Source organism: Phaethon lepturus, unplaced genomic scaffold (genome assembly GCF_000687285.1).
Source record: "Phaethon lepturus isolate BGI_N335 unplaced genomic scaffold, ASM68728v1 scaffold16820, whole genome shotgun sequence".
Taxonomy (NCBI): domain Eukaryota; kingdom Metazoa; phylum Chordata; class Aves; order Phaethontiformes; family Phaethontidae; genus Phaethon; species Phaethon lepturus.
The window spans coordinates 1-14435 of record NW_010509951.1 but is presented as its reverse complement, the minus strand read 5'-3'; the positions used below and the strand labels follow the sequence as shown (position 1 = coordinate 14435).

Sequence of the window (14435 nt, the reverse complement as noted above, 5' to 3'; positions counted from 1 at the left end):
TGCCTTGTTTTCTCATCCTCTCCATTCCCACCTTACCTCCTTCCCTCTCCGTAGGCCTTCCCTTCAAAATAGTCATGATCTCAAAGATTATTGTTAGTACTATCATCATCATTTTATGCAAGGAAGTTTTCAAAAGATTTTTGGCCATGAAGAATGAAAGGCTCAAGTACAAACTTGCCCAGTTTGTTATGGGTTTGTAGGTTACTGTATAAAAGGTTTTATCTCACCTGGTGACCATGAAGAGTATACAGAAGTCTTCCTTCTAACAAGTCCAGAATTTTAAGAGTTGAATCATTGGAAGCAGTGACCAGATAGTTTCCAGAGGGGTGAAAGGAAAGACTGTTTACCACAGCACTGTGCACTAAAGATGGAAAAAACATACATAATAATCACTGAGAACAGTTTACATCAGCCTAAAGCAAAAGAATAAAATAAAGTATGAGCACATTCCAATTTTCTGTTACAAAGTTTAACCGGAAAATTATCATGAGGGAAACATTCCACAAAAACTCTTCAACGCATTGGAGAACAACGGCAGCATTCAATTCTTATAAAAATAATCACTACTTTATTGAAAGGAAAAAGGAAGCTTTGCCAATTATTCTGGGAGATTTAAGACTACAAAAGCTTCCAGCATAGCCCCAAAAAGTATGAACAAGTGAGCTATATGATTCTGTGAGAGAGCTGGACATTGACATATTTTACTACTTTGGAGCTGTTCTCGCTCCCAAGTGATTCTAGAATAAAATCTATGTGCTGGTACATTAAGGAGCAGAGTGAAATTATGATGAAAGAAACTCAAAAGTTGCACAGGTTCTTCTGGTTTACTACCCAACTTTAACCAAGGCTGTGTTTCAGAGAAACTAGGAAAGAATCCGAAATTTGAAAATGGTCCAGTATAAGCATTATTCCTTCATACATCTAATTCACCTCACCAAAAATTTAAAACAAGTATGAATAGACAATGACAAGTGTGAACTTCCAATAAAGCAATCTTTCCTGCATGACGATGAAGCCTAAGAGTTATTTTGAAAAGAGTTAAAGAAAATGCTCCAGGAAAAAAGCCAAACTACACTTTTAAGTTCACTGTGACATTAAACATCTACTTAATGCAGGGATTTTTTTCCTTCTCCAAACTTTTACAAAACAGGCTATTGAACATATTTATTTGTGATAACATTCAGTACTTTACATATGTACAGCTTTGAGCTTATGTGAAATTACAGAATATTAAGTATATATATACAATATTATGCTTGAAGAGGCTTTTAACTATCCAACTATTCTTAATTATACTATGTGTCCTCCAAAAGTTCTGACATCTCAAATCTACTACTACTAGCCCATCGCCCCCAACTAAGTTTATATTCCCTTGAGTCTACTGTGCATATTGCAAATGCAAACTGCATGTTAAAAACCCTCAATATACAATTTTAAAGACATTAGAACCAAATGTTACCTTTTATAGATGTGGATTTGAAGCATAAAGCTGAAATAACCTTGCTCAATTGTAATACAGAATGCATCTACTTTTTAAACTGAAGAACACTAGATACCTCAGCTTAAGTTCTGAGAACGTAACTCCTCTTGACCTGGACTATTAAAAATGCAGAAGAAAACCTTAACTCAAGATAGGTGACAACCCTGTATTGCACTATGTATTAAAGGAGAAAAAGTCTACATGGAGTTTTTCCTCCTGAACGAACGCTAAATAGATTTCTCCTCTGAAAATCTTATTCCTAGCAATTTGTAATATTCCTTACACCATTAGTGTCTATGTTCAGATAAAGGTGAACCTATTTTGCCAACTAAGGCAAGCCGTAAAAGGAATCACACCAGAAACAGGCCAAGTTAATAACATATCCTCTAAGTTCCAGATCGTAAATTAAGTATTTCCAGTTTCCCCCAAAAAAAACTTTTCATAATGGAAAGAAATCACACAGACTGTGGCTGTGTAAGCAGTCACAGCTACTGTGCCAAGGAGTTCTTGGCTGTCATAAGCTCAGGGAAAACTTCATCTCTGTTCTGCCAAAACAGCTCACACCTCCCACAAGACCGTTCACAATACCTCTCCAAAAACTTGCCAACACATCCTGCGACCTCACTTTGTTTCATGCTGTAAACAATAAATCCAGTGCAGCACAAGGTGGCATCTCCCACTGACTTGTTGCTACAAGCCTATCCTTCTGCTAGCCAAGCCCTAGAAAAATAATGGCCATTTAAAAGACCATTAACTGGGGGGTTAATTACTTAAAATAGAGTCATGTCAGCCTATTGAATGACTGAACATAACCGTCCCAAGTCTGGCAATACTACTTTTATGTAATCAATGAATGTAACCTCTTCGTAATCAGCAGTCAGAAGACGAATTAGGACTGACTTGACACAGCCACAGTCCCCAGTCAACAGATAACCACCACCCAGCCCCAGCTGAACTGTATAAAAGTACCAATTGCTCTTTTTAAAACAGCAGTAAAAAATGTCAGAGCTGTTTCCATAGACCTGCAACAGAGGTGCCCCACACACAGTTTTGCACAGGGGAAAAAAAAAAGTGTCAGGCAAGAAACATTGGTCATTTTTTTTAGGAGGATGGTGAGCTGTACAAAAAGTTAACACCAAGTAGCACATTGAAAGCATGTCTGTTCTCCTATACAGTAAACGTGACCAGAGCATACTTTACTTTGCTAAAAAAAAAAAACAAACAACAAAACACACCATACAAAAGGCTTTGCAGTTTGCAGTCTACTTCCAACTTTCATTGACAAATGTCACAGTTGGAACAATTCCTGGCAACAAGAGCAACATTACTAAAAGACTAATCAGTTCGGGAAAACAACCCAACTTTAACACACAAGAGTCTGTGGCAGGGCTCTCTGTCCATTAACTCCTTGATGCAACTTAATCTTTAAAATGGATTCCCTTGAAATTAGGCAGCATAAGCACGTACTGAGGGGAGAGTTGCCCTCTAGTGGGACTGAGGTGGCAGCTTCACATGAGAGCGCCACAAAACTAAACCTGATCTAGCCAAAAGACATGTGTATAACCCTCAGAAGAGCAGGGCTTACAGAACATGTAACAAATACATCAGTTTGCAGTCGCAGCTGCATGAAGTGACTGCATACAGCTACCAGTGCAATTTTAGGTTTCTTTGGCTTTATTACTAGTTCTAGTTCAAAGTTTAATTACATAATTAGAATTTACACAGTAGCTGTTAAAAATAACACTCATAGCAGGAAAGATCACTATTGCCTTGCTATCGAGCAAGGGTGTCAGACTAAAATGCCATTCAGTAAGGGTGGGATACAGGAGAAACATGTAACTCCAAGACACATAAGATAAACCTGGCAGGCAAACCGAAACCACATTAGATTCAGACAATTTAATAGCAGTTAGTGGAAAGCAGGAAGGGATGATTTTTGAGCCAAGTTATACTGTGGCTGGAAACACACACTGCAGATCTTGCTGCTGTTGAAAAGCTGATTAAAGTACGTTAAAGGACAATCTGACACTGTTCAAGTATTTAAACACGCCTATTTTAGCAACAAGACTTCAGAAAGGCGTTTCCAAGTTTTGATATGGGTCACAAGTTAATACTTACTACACAAAGACTCGCACTTTAGTATTCATCATTGTAATGCTCAACACTGGTGAACAGTCCTCAAAGGGTTTAATTTCTATTAGATTTTGTTAACTATCAGAGAACTGAAAGTGATTGAAAGTCTGTAAGAATAACTAAATAAAGTAAATAAATCATATTACATGAGAGTTCAAGGAGCACAGGCAGGTTTACAGCTGAAAGAGTTCAGAGTGCTCAACTTGACTACACAAGGAGAACATACTTGAGAGGAGGACCTCAGGTTAAAAGCCAGGAATGAAACAATTGAGGTGCAGGAAGCTGATACTAGAAATAGGATTTATTTATTTATTTTTGCTACCCAAGAAAAAAAACCCTATTCCAATGATGATGGTGTCCCCATCAGTGCTTAACAGCCAGATCAATTGATCATAATGGTGTTTCCATCTATATGCAAAGAGCACAAGAACAGCATTCTACATACAGCAGAATCACAAAAGGATTCTAAAGTTTGCAGACTGTTCCCAACACCACAGCAACCTCTTTTGGGGGAGCTTTTATTTATTTTTTTAATGGATCCCAAAGGACTTTCATAATCTTAATAGCTTCTCTACAGACAATCTGCATTTGCTTCAAGATAAGTAACTCCCATTACTTATCAAGTAATTGTCTAGCCCTTCACATGTTGCTGTGAAGGAAAACAAACAGAGGAACTCTACTCCTTAAACATTGCTACTTTCTCTGCCTTTCTATATCAAGGAAAACTAGAGAACTTGTACTGAAAGACTACGCAATTTCTTTCACCACCTTATGATTAAAGGGATACACAGTCAAAAGCACTTTAAAAAACAACTCTAGTTACATAAAGCCAGAAGGACCAACAGCTTTAATTTAGAACTCAATTTCTGTCTCTCAACTTGAGAAGTTAGTAGGGATCAACTGCAAACTATGTTACTACTCTGTTTTTTCCGCTTTGCATTCAACTGTGAGGCTGTCACAGCAGGAACTGACAGTATCCGATATGGATGGCAGAAAGAACAATACATCGAGCTCCAGCACCGTACCTCTGATCTGCTTTACTAGGATGCCAGATGAAGTCTTCATGAAAAGCTAACAAATTAAGTTTAATAAGCTATCTGTACTGGAAGCAGTGCTTAAGTATATATGTGAATATACTATGGCAGTCCTAAAAATCATTACTAGTGAAGAAAATAAAAGCCATGTTTAGGCTCAAGCAACTAACACGCACAAAACAGTATTATCAAATGCAAAGAAGCTTGCAGGGATGGGAAAGGACACTTTTCTATCCAGCTCTACCAAAGCGCAGCACTCATCTCTTTGACAAGAACAGGTAATGGGAAGAGATGCCATTTTGAAGGTACGGATTAAGAAGAGTGTAGACTCTGAAATATAAAAGATAGCTACTCCAAGGACAAGCCAATCCAGACAAGTCATAACAAGGTCAAAGTCAATTCTGGAAGCTGAAAACCAAAGGATACACTGGAGAAAGAACTGTAAACATGGATCATGGTACAAAATTGCAATTGGTTGATTTTGATTTTCCTCTTTTGTTAATGCCTCCTAGATCTCTCATCAAGAACTTAACCTTTTGCTTTGCTGGAATGCATCTGGCTCCTCCCACAGGCTTATTTGGAGGCAGAGGCCACATCCTTTCTACTGCGTATCACTTAAGAACAGTGAATAAAAGCCAACTGGCATTGCAGATCACACCTGCAACATGAGACAGTGTCAGCATCGGGGCTTTTTCACCTTTTCTGATGGTGGACAGAGAAAGAAATCAGAACAGAGCTGTTTTTCACCAATGTATGAGAATCAGTGTTGGAGCTAACACAACGCAAAGTATGATGTTTGGTGAAAAAAAAGGCTTCCACTAGCAGGCCTAAGCCAGTGCCTTTCTGGAAAAGTAGCAGGTGACAGAGAAACAACCCTTGGACTTCAGAGCAATTCATATCAACATGTGAAAAGGTCTGATTTTTCCAAGATCTTAACTTGCCTTGATAATGCTGAAGTAGTCTATTCATCCTAACGTCCCACACTTTCACTGTGTTATCTGTACCAGCCGCAGCAATGCATGTACCACTGGGATGAAAGTCCACATGATTCACAAACCTGTAAATTGCAGTTAAATCCAACTGTTTACACTCAACTCTTGCTAAAGATCAAAATGGTCTTTTCAAGAAGACCAGTGCATCATACATCATGATGCATTGAATGTTATAGAAAGGAGGAAATAACCCGAATATTCATATTGCTAAATTTCTCTTAAGACCTTGCTTATAACCCCAAGTAGACTGCAGGATTGTATCTAAGCATACCGTCTTCAACCTTCTGCATTACAGGTGTAGGAGCTGTAGATACAAGCCTCCTGAAGTCTGATGAATCTGTCACAACATTTTCAAGTGTTCATTTAATGTCTCCATAATATGTCTATGACTAAATTAACAGGATTTCTAGAGTGGTGTGTACAAGACTGAACAGATATTTTTCTTTACTACTCTTAGATAATTTTAAGATGGAACTTGCTGAATTTGTGCCTGAAACCCTATGTTGCCACTTCAAGGCGAGGCAGCAAGGCTGAGACCAAATTCCTTTCCGCACTTGTATGCAATAAATTTTTACTTTGAACACACAAGTACAGTAAAGCTTTCAGAACCTTCAGCAAAGAGCATCTTGTAACTCCTCACCCAATTCATGCAAGAAATTGGATAAAATTAATTAGCTTTTGAGTATTCTTGTAACAAATGCTGAGAAAGTAGAGGTATTTCAATTGGTAGTTTGGACAAGTTATATTTTTTTCTAATGCTTTGAAGAATAACAGTCTGAATTTGTCTTAATATCATTGCATATTACCTGGAAAGAACAAACCTTTGTACTTAAAAATTCAATGCAACAAGAAACTAGGAAGATTCCAGTCTCAGTTCTCTAAGGACCTGTTTTGTGTTTCTGGACAAATTAACTTTTGCTGTGGCTCAATAGTCTCCATACAAAAAAACAATTCAACAGCTGTTTTTTCCGAGTACAAAGTGTTTTTTGGAATAACTTTGTTATTCAGAAATTTGAGAATGAAACAAACCATCCAAGTACCAATCTGCCAGTACACTTTTGATCTTTTAATTTACTTCAACTCAGGACAAAATAAAAAAGCTTAACAAAGCTAGAAGAAGAAATACAGAATTTAAGCATCTCCAAAAATAAGCAAGCATAAAGAAACTAAGCTTGACGTGTTGGACAGTTATCTGAACGTAAGCCTCAAGGTTCTAATCTGGACACGTCGTAAGAAGGTCAAAAGTTTTGGAAGCTCTTTTTGCATCTCATTCTCCACTGGCTGCCTTTTTTTTTTTTAATAGCTGCGAATGATTTTTTTTTTTAGAGGTAGAAGTGATTGCCAGGACAAGGACCTCTGACTGCAGTCACAGAACAAGGTGCACATTCACCTGGCACCCCCATTTCAGCAATCACAAGAAGGTCAGTCCTTGTGCACCACCAGGTACTTACCCACCATGCTCACAGAAGGAGTGTATACATTCTCTGCTGGTTTTATCCCACAGTTTGACAGTTTTATCATCACTGGCTGACACTATTAATCGTCCATCAGGAGAGAATCTAAGACAAGAGTTATAGCAGTTAAGAACTGCCCCCAGACAAAAGGTGTACAGGGTCAGCTGGATTTGGTCAGCTGTCAAAGTATGCTGGTAAACACACTTCACTCAAGTCACACCAGCATCAGTGAGACTAAAAAGAAATTCCAATCACTGTAAGTTGAAGGGGAAAAAAAAAGCAAGCCATAGAGTCCTCAAACTATCCCTAATTCCACAAGCACATAAAGTAACCCTCAAGAAAGTCTTCAGTCTGACTTAAGATCTCCTGTCCTACTTGCTTCAACTTAAGTGTATCTCAGGTTGTTTCTCTTGATCTCTTCCTGATTCAAAACAATTCCTACCCTTGCCAAACATTCACATCAATATAATTACTCCCAATATAAAAGCTTCATCATTTAGTGCTGTAAAGGAATGCATTAAGCTCTTATTGCAAAGTTTCATGTACAAGACAGATCAACATATCTCTTCAGAGGCATAATTTTACACGACCGGGACTTGAGCCCCTAGAGATCATCACCTTACATACTGGAAAAACATTCTTTCTGCTCTACTGTGGGCATCTATAGTACTATCAGTCACTGCTACCACCACATTCAAGAACCATAATGAACTTTTCACCTCCAGAGAAACTGTAGCTTTATCCCAAATACATACATACATAAAAACTCCTCAGAATAACTGAGATGGAAAACTGAAAACCAAATCTGAGACAGTTATAAGGAAATAATGTTTTTATGACAGCAGTACTTTCAGTATTTTGGAAGGAGCTCAGGTGATCATTTTTAAGGAGAGGCAGGACAGGTCTAAAGGTAACTAAGCTGAAATAACAGCTATAATATAAATCTCTCATTTTGCTTCTGTTAGCGACTTGAAGATGCAAAAGTCTCCATACCAGGTGAAAGCAAATCACTGAGCAGGAAAGTTTCTGCTTGACAAAGATCACTGAAGAAGCAGAAAGTAAGTACGCAACTACTATCCAAGGTATCTCTCTGCAGGTCAGCACTGTATTTCAATCACTAGACATGCTTGAATCATCCTGAACAGAAGTGTGCTGCACAAGATCATGACGCTCAGTCTGTGCTTTGAGGGATAAATCCCTCTGTCTATTCATCAGAAAGCCGTACTTACCTGGCACAGCGAACCCAGTTTATGTGTTGACTAAGTGAGAACAGAAACTTCTGCCTGTGAACTGTCCACACTTTGACTGTTTTGTCATCAGAAGCTGTAACTAAAGACTGGCCATCACTGGAGAAATGAACACTTCGTACAGTTGCCGTATGAGCCTTGAAGACAGTAGATTCTCCTTTGCTATACAGAAGGAAAGAATACTTTAAAACTGCACAGCTAGACAGCAAAGACATTATGTACCTGAAAACACAAAGCTTCTATATGCTGAGCAATGCTACTAACCACCATTTCCAGGGGAACTGCATGTGCTTACATTAGGAAGAAAAAGTTGATCAAGCCCAAACAAACTCATGCTTCATGAGCTACACAGAACACAGAGCTAAAACCAGTTGTTCCAGTTCAATACTGGAGCCCAATCCAACAGGAAACAACCCATGTTTCCTATAAAGGGGTAAAAAATGCTACTGTTAATTTGTGCAACCATTTAAAACAACATTTATGGAAACGTTAATACAAAAGGTGCTGAATTTCTGTAATGTTTCCAGGTCCTTTTCTGCAAGGCAGGTGAGGAGGGAGGTAAGCGTTTTCACCGTTCATCTAGACAGAGCCAAGCAGCCAACTACCTCACAGCCGTTGCTGTAATGGCCCATACCCCAGCTGAACACTTCCAATGCAGCATCACACAAGAAATAACAACTGAATTCAGCGTGTCTGATGTTGTACAACTTTGAGCAAGCTACCGTTAACTCAGCCAGGCAAGACAAAGTATTGTTATTCTTCTTTACCCATCATTTTCAAATACATGCAAGAGGCATTTTTCTGGCAAATAAACACAAGGCATATTTAGAGATCTAAAGCACAACATATTTAGAGATCCAACAGGTATATGGGACTCTTGGTCCAAGAAACATCTCCAGCATGTGCTGTACTACCAGGAACTCCATATTCACAGACAGAAGAGAACAACAGAACGACATGGTGGTTTGCTCCCTCCTCCATTAGGATTTAACAAGCTTTATACTGAGGCTAAGGACTACTAAAACTGTAAAGGCCAAAAAAATCAAAATACTATATACCCTCTAGCAATATTCAGGCCCTCCTCAGAAAAGGTCAGAGCTACATAGTTTTATTTAATCCTTTAACTGCCAGAAGGCAAGGAACAGTAAAGGTTACTTCTCAGGAAAGCTTTCTTTCTGTCCAAAACCACAGAACATCCCAAAGTCTGATAAAAACTCATGCAGAAACATTAAATTACAAAATGCTGTCAGCGTGGCTTATAGAAAACAAACCCCTAAGACAAAAATCCATACACTAGTGTAGCATTAACTCCTTCAGTAACATATCACCCTTGAAAGGGACTGCAAGTTTTCAGATTCTTTGGAAATAAAGGCCTGGCCTACAAACAGACCATGGGGCAGCTTCTCCCTCCCCTTTTAATGACAGTACAAAACTGGCAAGCTGAAGGTCTCAAACTTGATTCAGCCTCAGTGCTTTTTTTTTTTTGTTCCATCTAGAGAAGCTAAATTGACAAAGAATACTGAATAAACACAGATTAAATGTGCCATGCACCAAGGTATTCACAACCAGCCTAACTCCCTTTCCACACTGGCCCTTTTCTGACATGACAATCATAGGTGCAGTTTAGACCACAGAGCTCATAATCAAGCAATCAAGACAGAATCACCCAACACATCATTTAAGTTCAGTTTTCCTACCACGTTCTAGTCCTTTCTTAAAATTTATACTTTAGCTTCTGAGAAATCTAACAAGTTTACACTGTAACTTATTTTCAATACTCTGTGTTAGCAGCACAGCTCTGGAGATTGCAAAATGACACTGTTAGTCTCTTCATAGGAGACTGATGAGCAGTAAGGTTAAGTTTTTTTCATAATCCATCTTATGTCTGTTAATAATATATATGCTGACATGTCATTGTGATCATTTCTCCCAGGAAAGGTTAAACTGCAATTAATTGTAACTGAAGTTACAAGCTGCATATTTTAGTTTCACTTCACTATAAATTAAGTTTTAACTTTATGCAATTTCTGCCATATTTACTGTTTAGTCACTCCACCATCATGAATGCACTGAGACAGTTCTGTAGCTAAAGGATAAGTTGGAATTTGCCTAAAAAGCAGGGCCTATACTTTTGTCACAATGGTGCATCTGCCCCAGATGCATAACTTGTTCTGAATACAAAGTGAGTGCTAGGAATTTATGTTTACAGGAGTTCATGCATTCTGATAGTTTCAGGTGAGCATCATGATGATTAATAGGTAGGGGAAAATGAGGACATGAATCTAGTTTAACTTAGAGCAGTGTATTAGTCTAGCAAAACTTATCGCAGATATTTAAAAGTCACTTTTATCACATTTTTAAAAGTCACCTTCACAACCTATCAGTTCCATGACACAGGTTACTTACAGTTTAATAGATCATCAAATAAACCTTCCAATGGGTAATCATAACCAGAATAACTCATCAAAAATAAACAACTGGAAATGCTTTCCCAAGTTCCTGAAGTGACATGTTTATCTTGAAGTTGAGGTATATTTTTGTGTGTTTTTGTTTGGTTTGGGTTTGGTTTTTTTTTTTAAATCCTTTTTATTTGCCACTACAATCATCAGGCCTGCTTCTAGACACAGTCCTTTAGTCTTTGATAGCAGCAATTTACAACCTCACAAGCAAAGGAACCTCAAATACCTTTATATGTGCCTGTCCATTCAGAAAAAACAATCCCACTGTTTATAGTGTGGGAACCAAGATACCAGAGGAAACAGACAGCTGCTTTTCTGCATCTCAGCTGCAAAAAGCTTCTCATTACTCGCATCAAGTTTTCAAGCAGAAGTTCTGCAGCTCTCTCCTCTTTGTGCTGTATTTCAACTAAGTGCTCCTTGTTGAAATCGTATCACTTAAAACAACGCACAGCAGAGTAAAACAATATAAGTTCTGAGGCTTCTCAGCGAATGATTGTCAAGGATTTGGCAAGCATTAATGAGTTAAAGCAACTAAACCCCCTACTCAAAAATGGAAGCTTCATAAATATATATTAAGACAGCTAAGGTATTGAAAGGGTAAGTAAATTCTTTTTAATCATATACAAGCTCACAAAAAAGTCAATACACAATCCAAAGTAGTCTTTTATCTTAATAATATGCCATCATTTACCATCAGTGGAACACAGAGTTACTAGTTTGAGACCGAGGAATAAAGACTAAAGGTACCTAACCGTTTTGGGGACTACAGCAAGCATGCAAGCCTGTAACCTCCACCTTGCTCACAGAACAGGTATCTCCATCACTAAACCCCAATTTGTGTTTCAGCATCTTGCCTAACACCAGCAGAGAAGCAAAGGATTGATTTGCCAGGAGGAAAGACAGACTGGGTGAGGAAGGGGAAGAAAAATCCAATAATTCACCACATTACAAGTTACATTAGTGACTTGTTATACTAGCAGAGGAAGTTAATACTGGCTTTAAGCTTTGCAAAGGATTTTAGTTTTGTTTCCAATGCAATTTCAAGAGTAGATTACCTCTCCTCTGTCAGAGCTGCCACATAAAATGGTTCTTCTTTCCTTCAAACAGATCCCAATGCCACAGCTGAAGAACTGCTATCAAGAAGCAAAAGGAAATCCCAATCCATAGTTAAAACACAAAGAGAGACAGAAGGGAATCGATACTTACACACTGGGAACCCATAAACGGACTGTTTTGTCTCTAGAGCCTGAAGCCACCAGGTGACCAGAAGGTGAAAACTGAACACACATCACTGCATCTTTGTGGCCCACAAAGCGATAGGCTCTCATCTGAGGTTTCATACTCCAGATCATCAGGCATGAATCCATCGAGCCACTTGCTGAAATAAAAAGACAAAACCAAACCAAACTTGCATTAGTTCCACTCCAATTACATTGAAACTACATTTCACACGCAGTTTACCATCACAGCTTCCAGCAATCTCAAGCACATTGTCCTTTGCACTTCACCAGTGTATCACATACTGTATATTTCAGTAGTAATTCAAATAAAACTATGTCATGCACTGGCTTGGACTGACAATTCTACTTCCAAGAGTCAGTTCATGCAACAGCCACAGAGGCAAAAGCCACACAAGTTGCAGAACTTCTTCCAAATACATACACATTAAGGAAACACATAGAAGGTCTGCGGGTGAAGGTTATCTCATCACTTTTTTCACTGGGAAGCAGATGCAGCTATCAGCTGCAGCAGGTTAAATATCAAGTAACACCCTACAGATTAAGCAGAGAAGTCCTGTGACAGTGACTTAAAGACAACCCAGCTACATCCACCTCCAACATCTCTCTCGTTGCAAAATGTTGATCAAAGCCAGCTCAGCAGTTTTTAGCAATTTATGAAAAATCCAAGCTGGCAAAGCAATTAGAGCAGTGTTCAGTTTGTATTAGCAGGATGGGTCAGCAGGACTTGATGATAGTCATGAGCGGTTTTAACATAGCAGGTTACTGAATAGCAACAAGGACACAAGCCATGGCATAACCATGGGAAGCTGTCTAAAGGGGAGAAATGAAAGATGAAGAAGAGAAGGTAAGATTTACCTTAAGTTGACTGCATGGTAAAGCCATGTATGTGAAATCATAAGCAATGGTAGATGTCCCTAAAGGTCTACCAGGATGCACACAATCTGCAACTCCTACGGTTCAACAACAGGGTTTTGTTTTTTCCAAAGCACACAGAAATGTTCATCCTGAAATTCTCCACAATCTCTTCATGATGAAAACAAGTTCTTTGCTCTTGTAGAGCTCAGTACCTCCACTGCTCCCTCCACTTAACTAAAGCAGAGAAGCTCTTTATCATCTGGCCATCAAAACATAGGAAGACAATTTACCCAATTGTTTCTTATTGAGACTGAAGTCCACACTAGTGACAGCATCTCTGTGGCCTTTGAAGTGTCTCTCCAGGGATGGATCTTCCTAGAAGACAGTAATGTTCAGAGACTATAGATTAAGAACAATCTTTGCACAATAAAACCATTTTACTTCTACAACAAGCAAACCAAGCCACATATTCATCCCACAAAAAACAAGTAGAGATAAGAATACCGTGCAACACAACATACAAATTTCATATGTATCAACAAACTTTAAGAGAGGCAAATTATCCAAGCTGATAACCCCCTGGATCCTAGGTGATTTGCATGAATCATTCAGGCACTTTTACAACATGCTGCTAGAGCAGAGACCCCAAAGCTCACTTTGGAACTGATCAGACCACCTGAGCAGGCAGTCAAGCTCAGCTTTGCTCTGACAGCTGCTCATCTCAGCCCAGGGGTAGCCAAGAGGCTACTGTTTGCACAGAAGGGACAAATTTGCAAGACCTAACACACCTGCCAAAAGAGACAGGTAGAATCATAACTGCAGCAAAACAGAGTGACCCACTACCCTTCCCCCTACATCTGGGAAACACAGCATGTCCCTGTACAACGCCTTGCTGGAAAGGCCAAACAACGCCTGAGGTCGGGGGGCTGGGGGGGGACGGGACATGGGAATGGGATGCGCCCCTACATCTGGGAAACACAGCATGTCCCTGCACAACGCCTTGCTGGAAAGGCCAAACAACACCTGAGGTCGGGGGGCTGGGGGGGGGACGGGACACGGGAATGGGATGCAGTCAACACGACACAAAGCAAAACCAAAAATACTGAGAGAACCATTACAAGAGGTTGAAACACTTGAAAATTGTCCAGACTTCAGAACAGGCTGATCAGCCTTCAATCTCTGCCCTCACACACACAGCCTCTGCCTCCCTGGCAATCCCCACCACAGCCTGCTCCTCCTCAGGACTTGATCACAGCCCCAGCCTGCTCAAACACCCAGCCCCAGAAGAACAGGGCTGACATCCCCCCACAACACCCAGCACCAGCCCTCCCCAGATCCAGAGCTTCCACACACAAAAAACACAGTCCAATCCCAGCAGTAACAGCACCGCAAGACCCAAGGCTGGTCCCCCCAAGCAGCATTAAGCCCTCCCCAAGCCCATCTTTACCTCCAGTCCCTCCCCAGCCCCAACTGCATAAAGCCACCCCACAGCCCCAGCCCAGGTCAGCCCCGACTGCACAGCCCAACCCCAGCAGCACTA

General features: G+C 39.7%; 1 protein-coding gene across 1 annotated transcript; it reads right to left on the bottom strand.

The window, feature by feature from the left end:
• Window positions 1-227: 227 nt before the first annotated feature.
• POC1A (POC1 centriolar protein A) lies at window positions 228-13265 on the bottom strand (the record flags this gene model as incomplete). Its single annotated transcript, XM_010291804.1, has 6 exons — window positions 13186-13265; window positions 12006-12177; window positions 8323-8502; window positions 7091-7198; window positions 5589-5704; window positions 228-361 (listed from the first exon to the last, which is right to left on the bottom strand). Coding segments are annotated over exons 2-6 (699 nt in total), but the record flags the coding sequence as incomplete, so codon positions are not given.
• Window positions 13266-14435: the final 1170 nt, after the last annotated feature.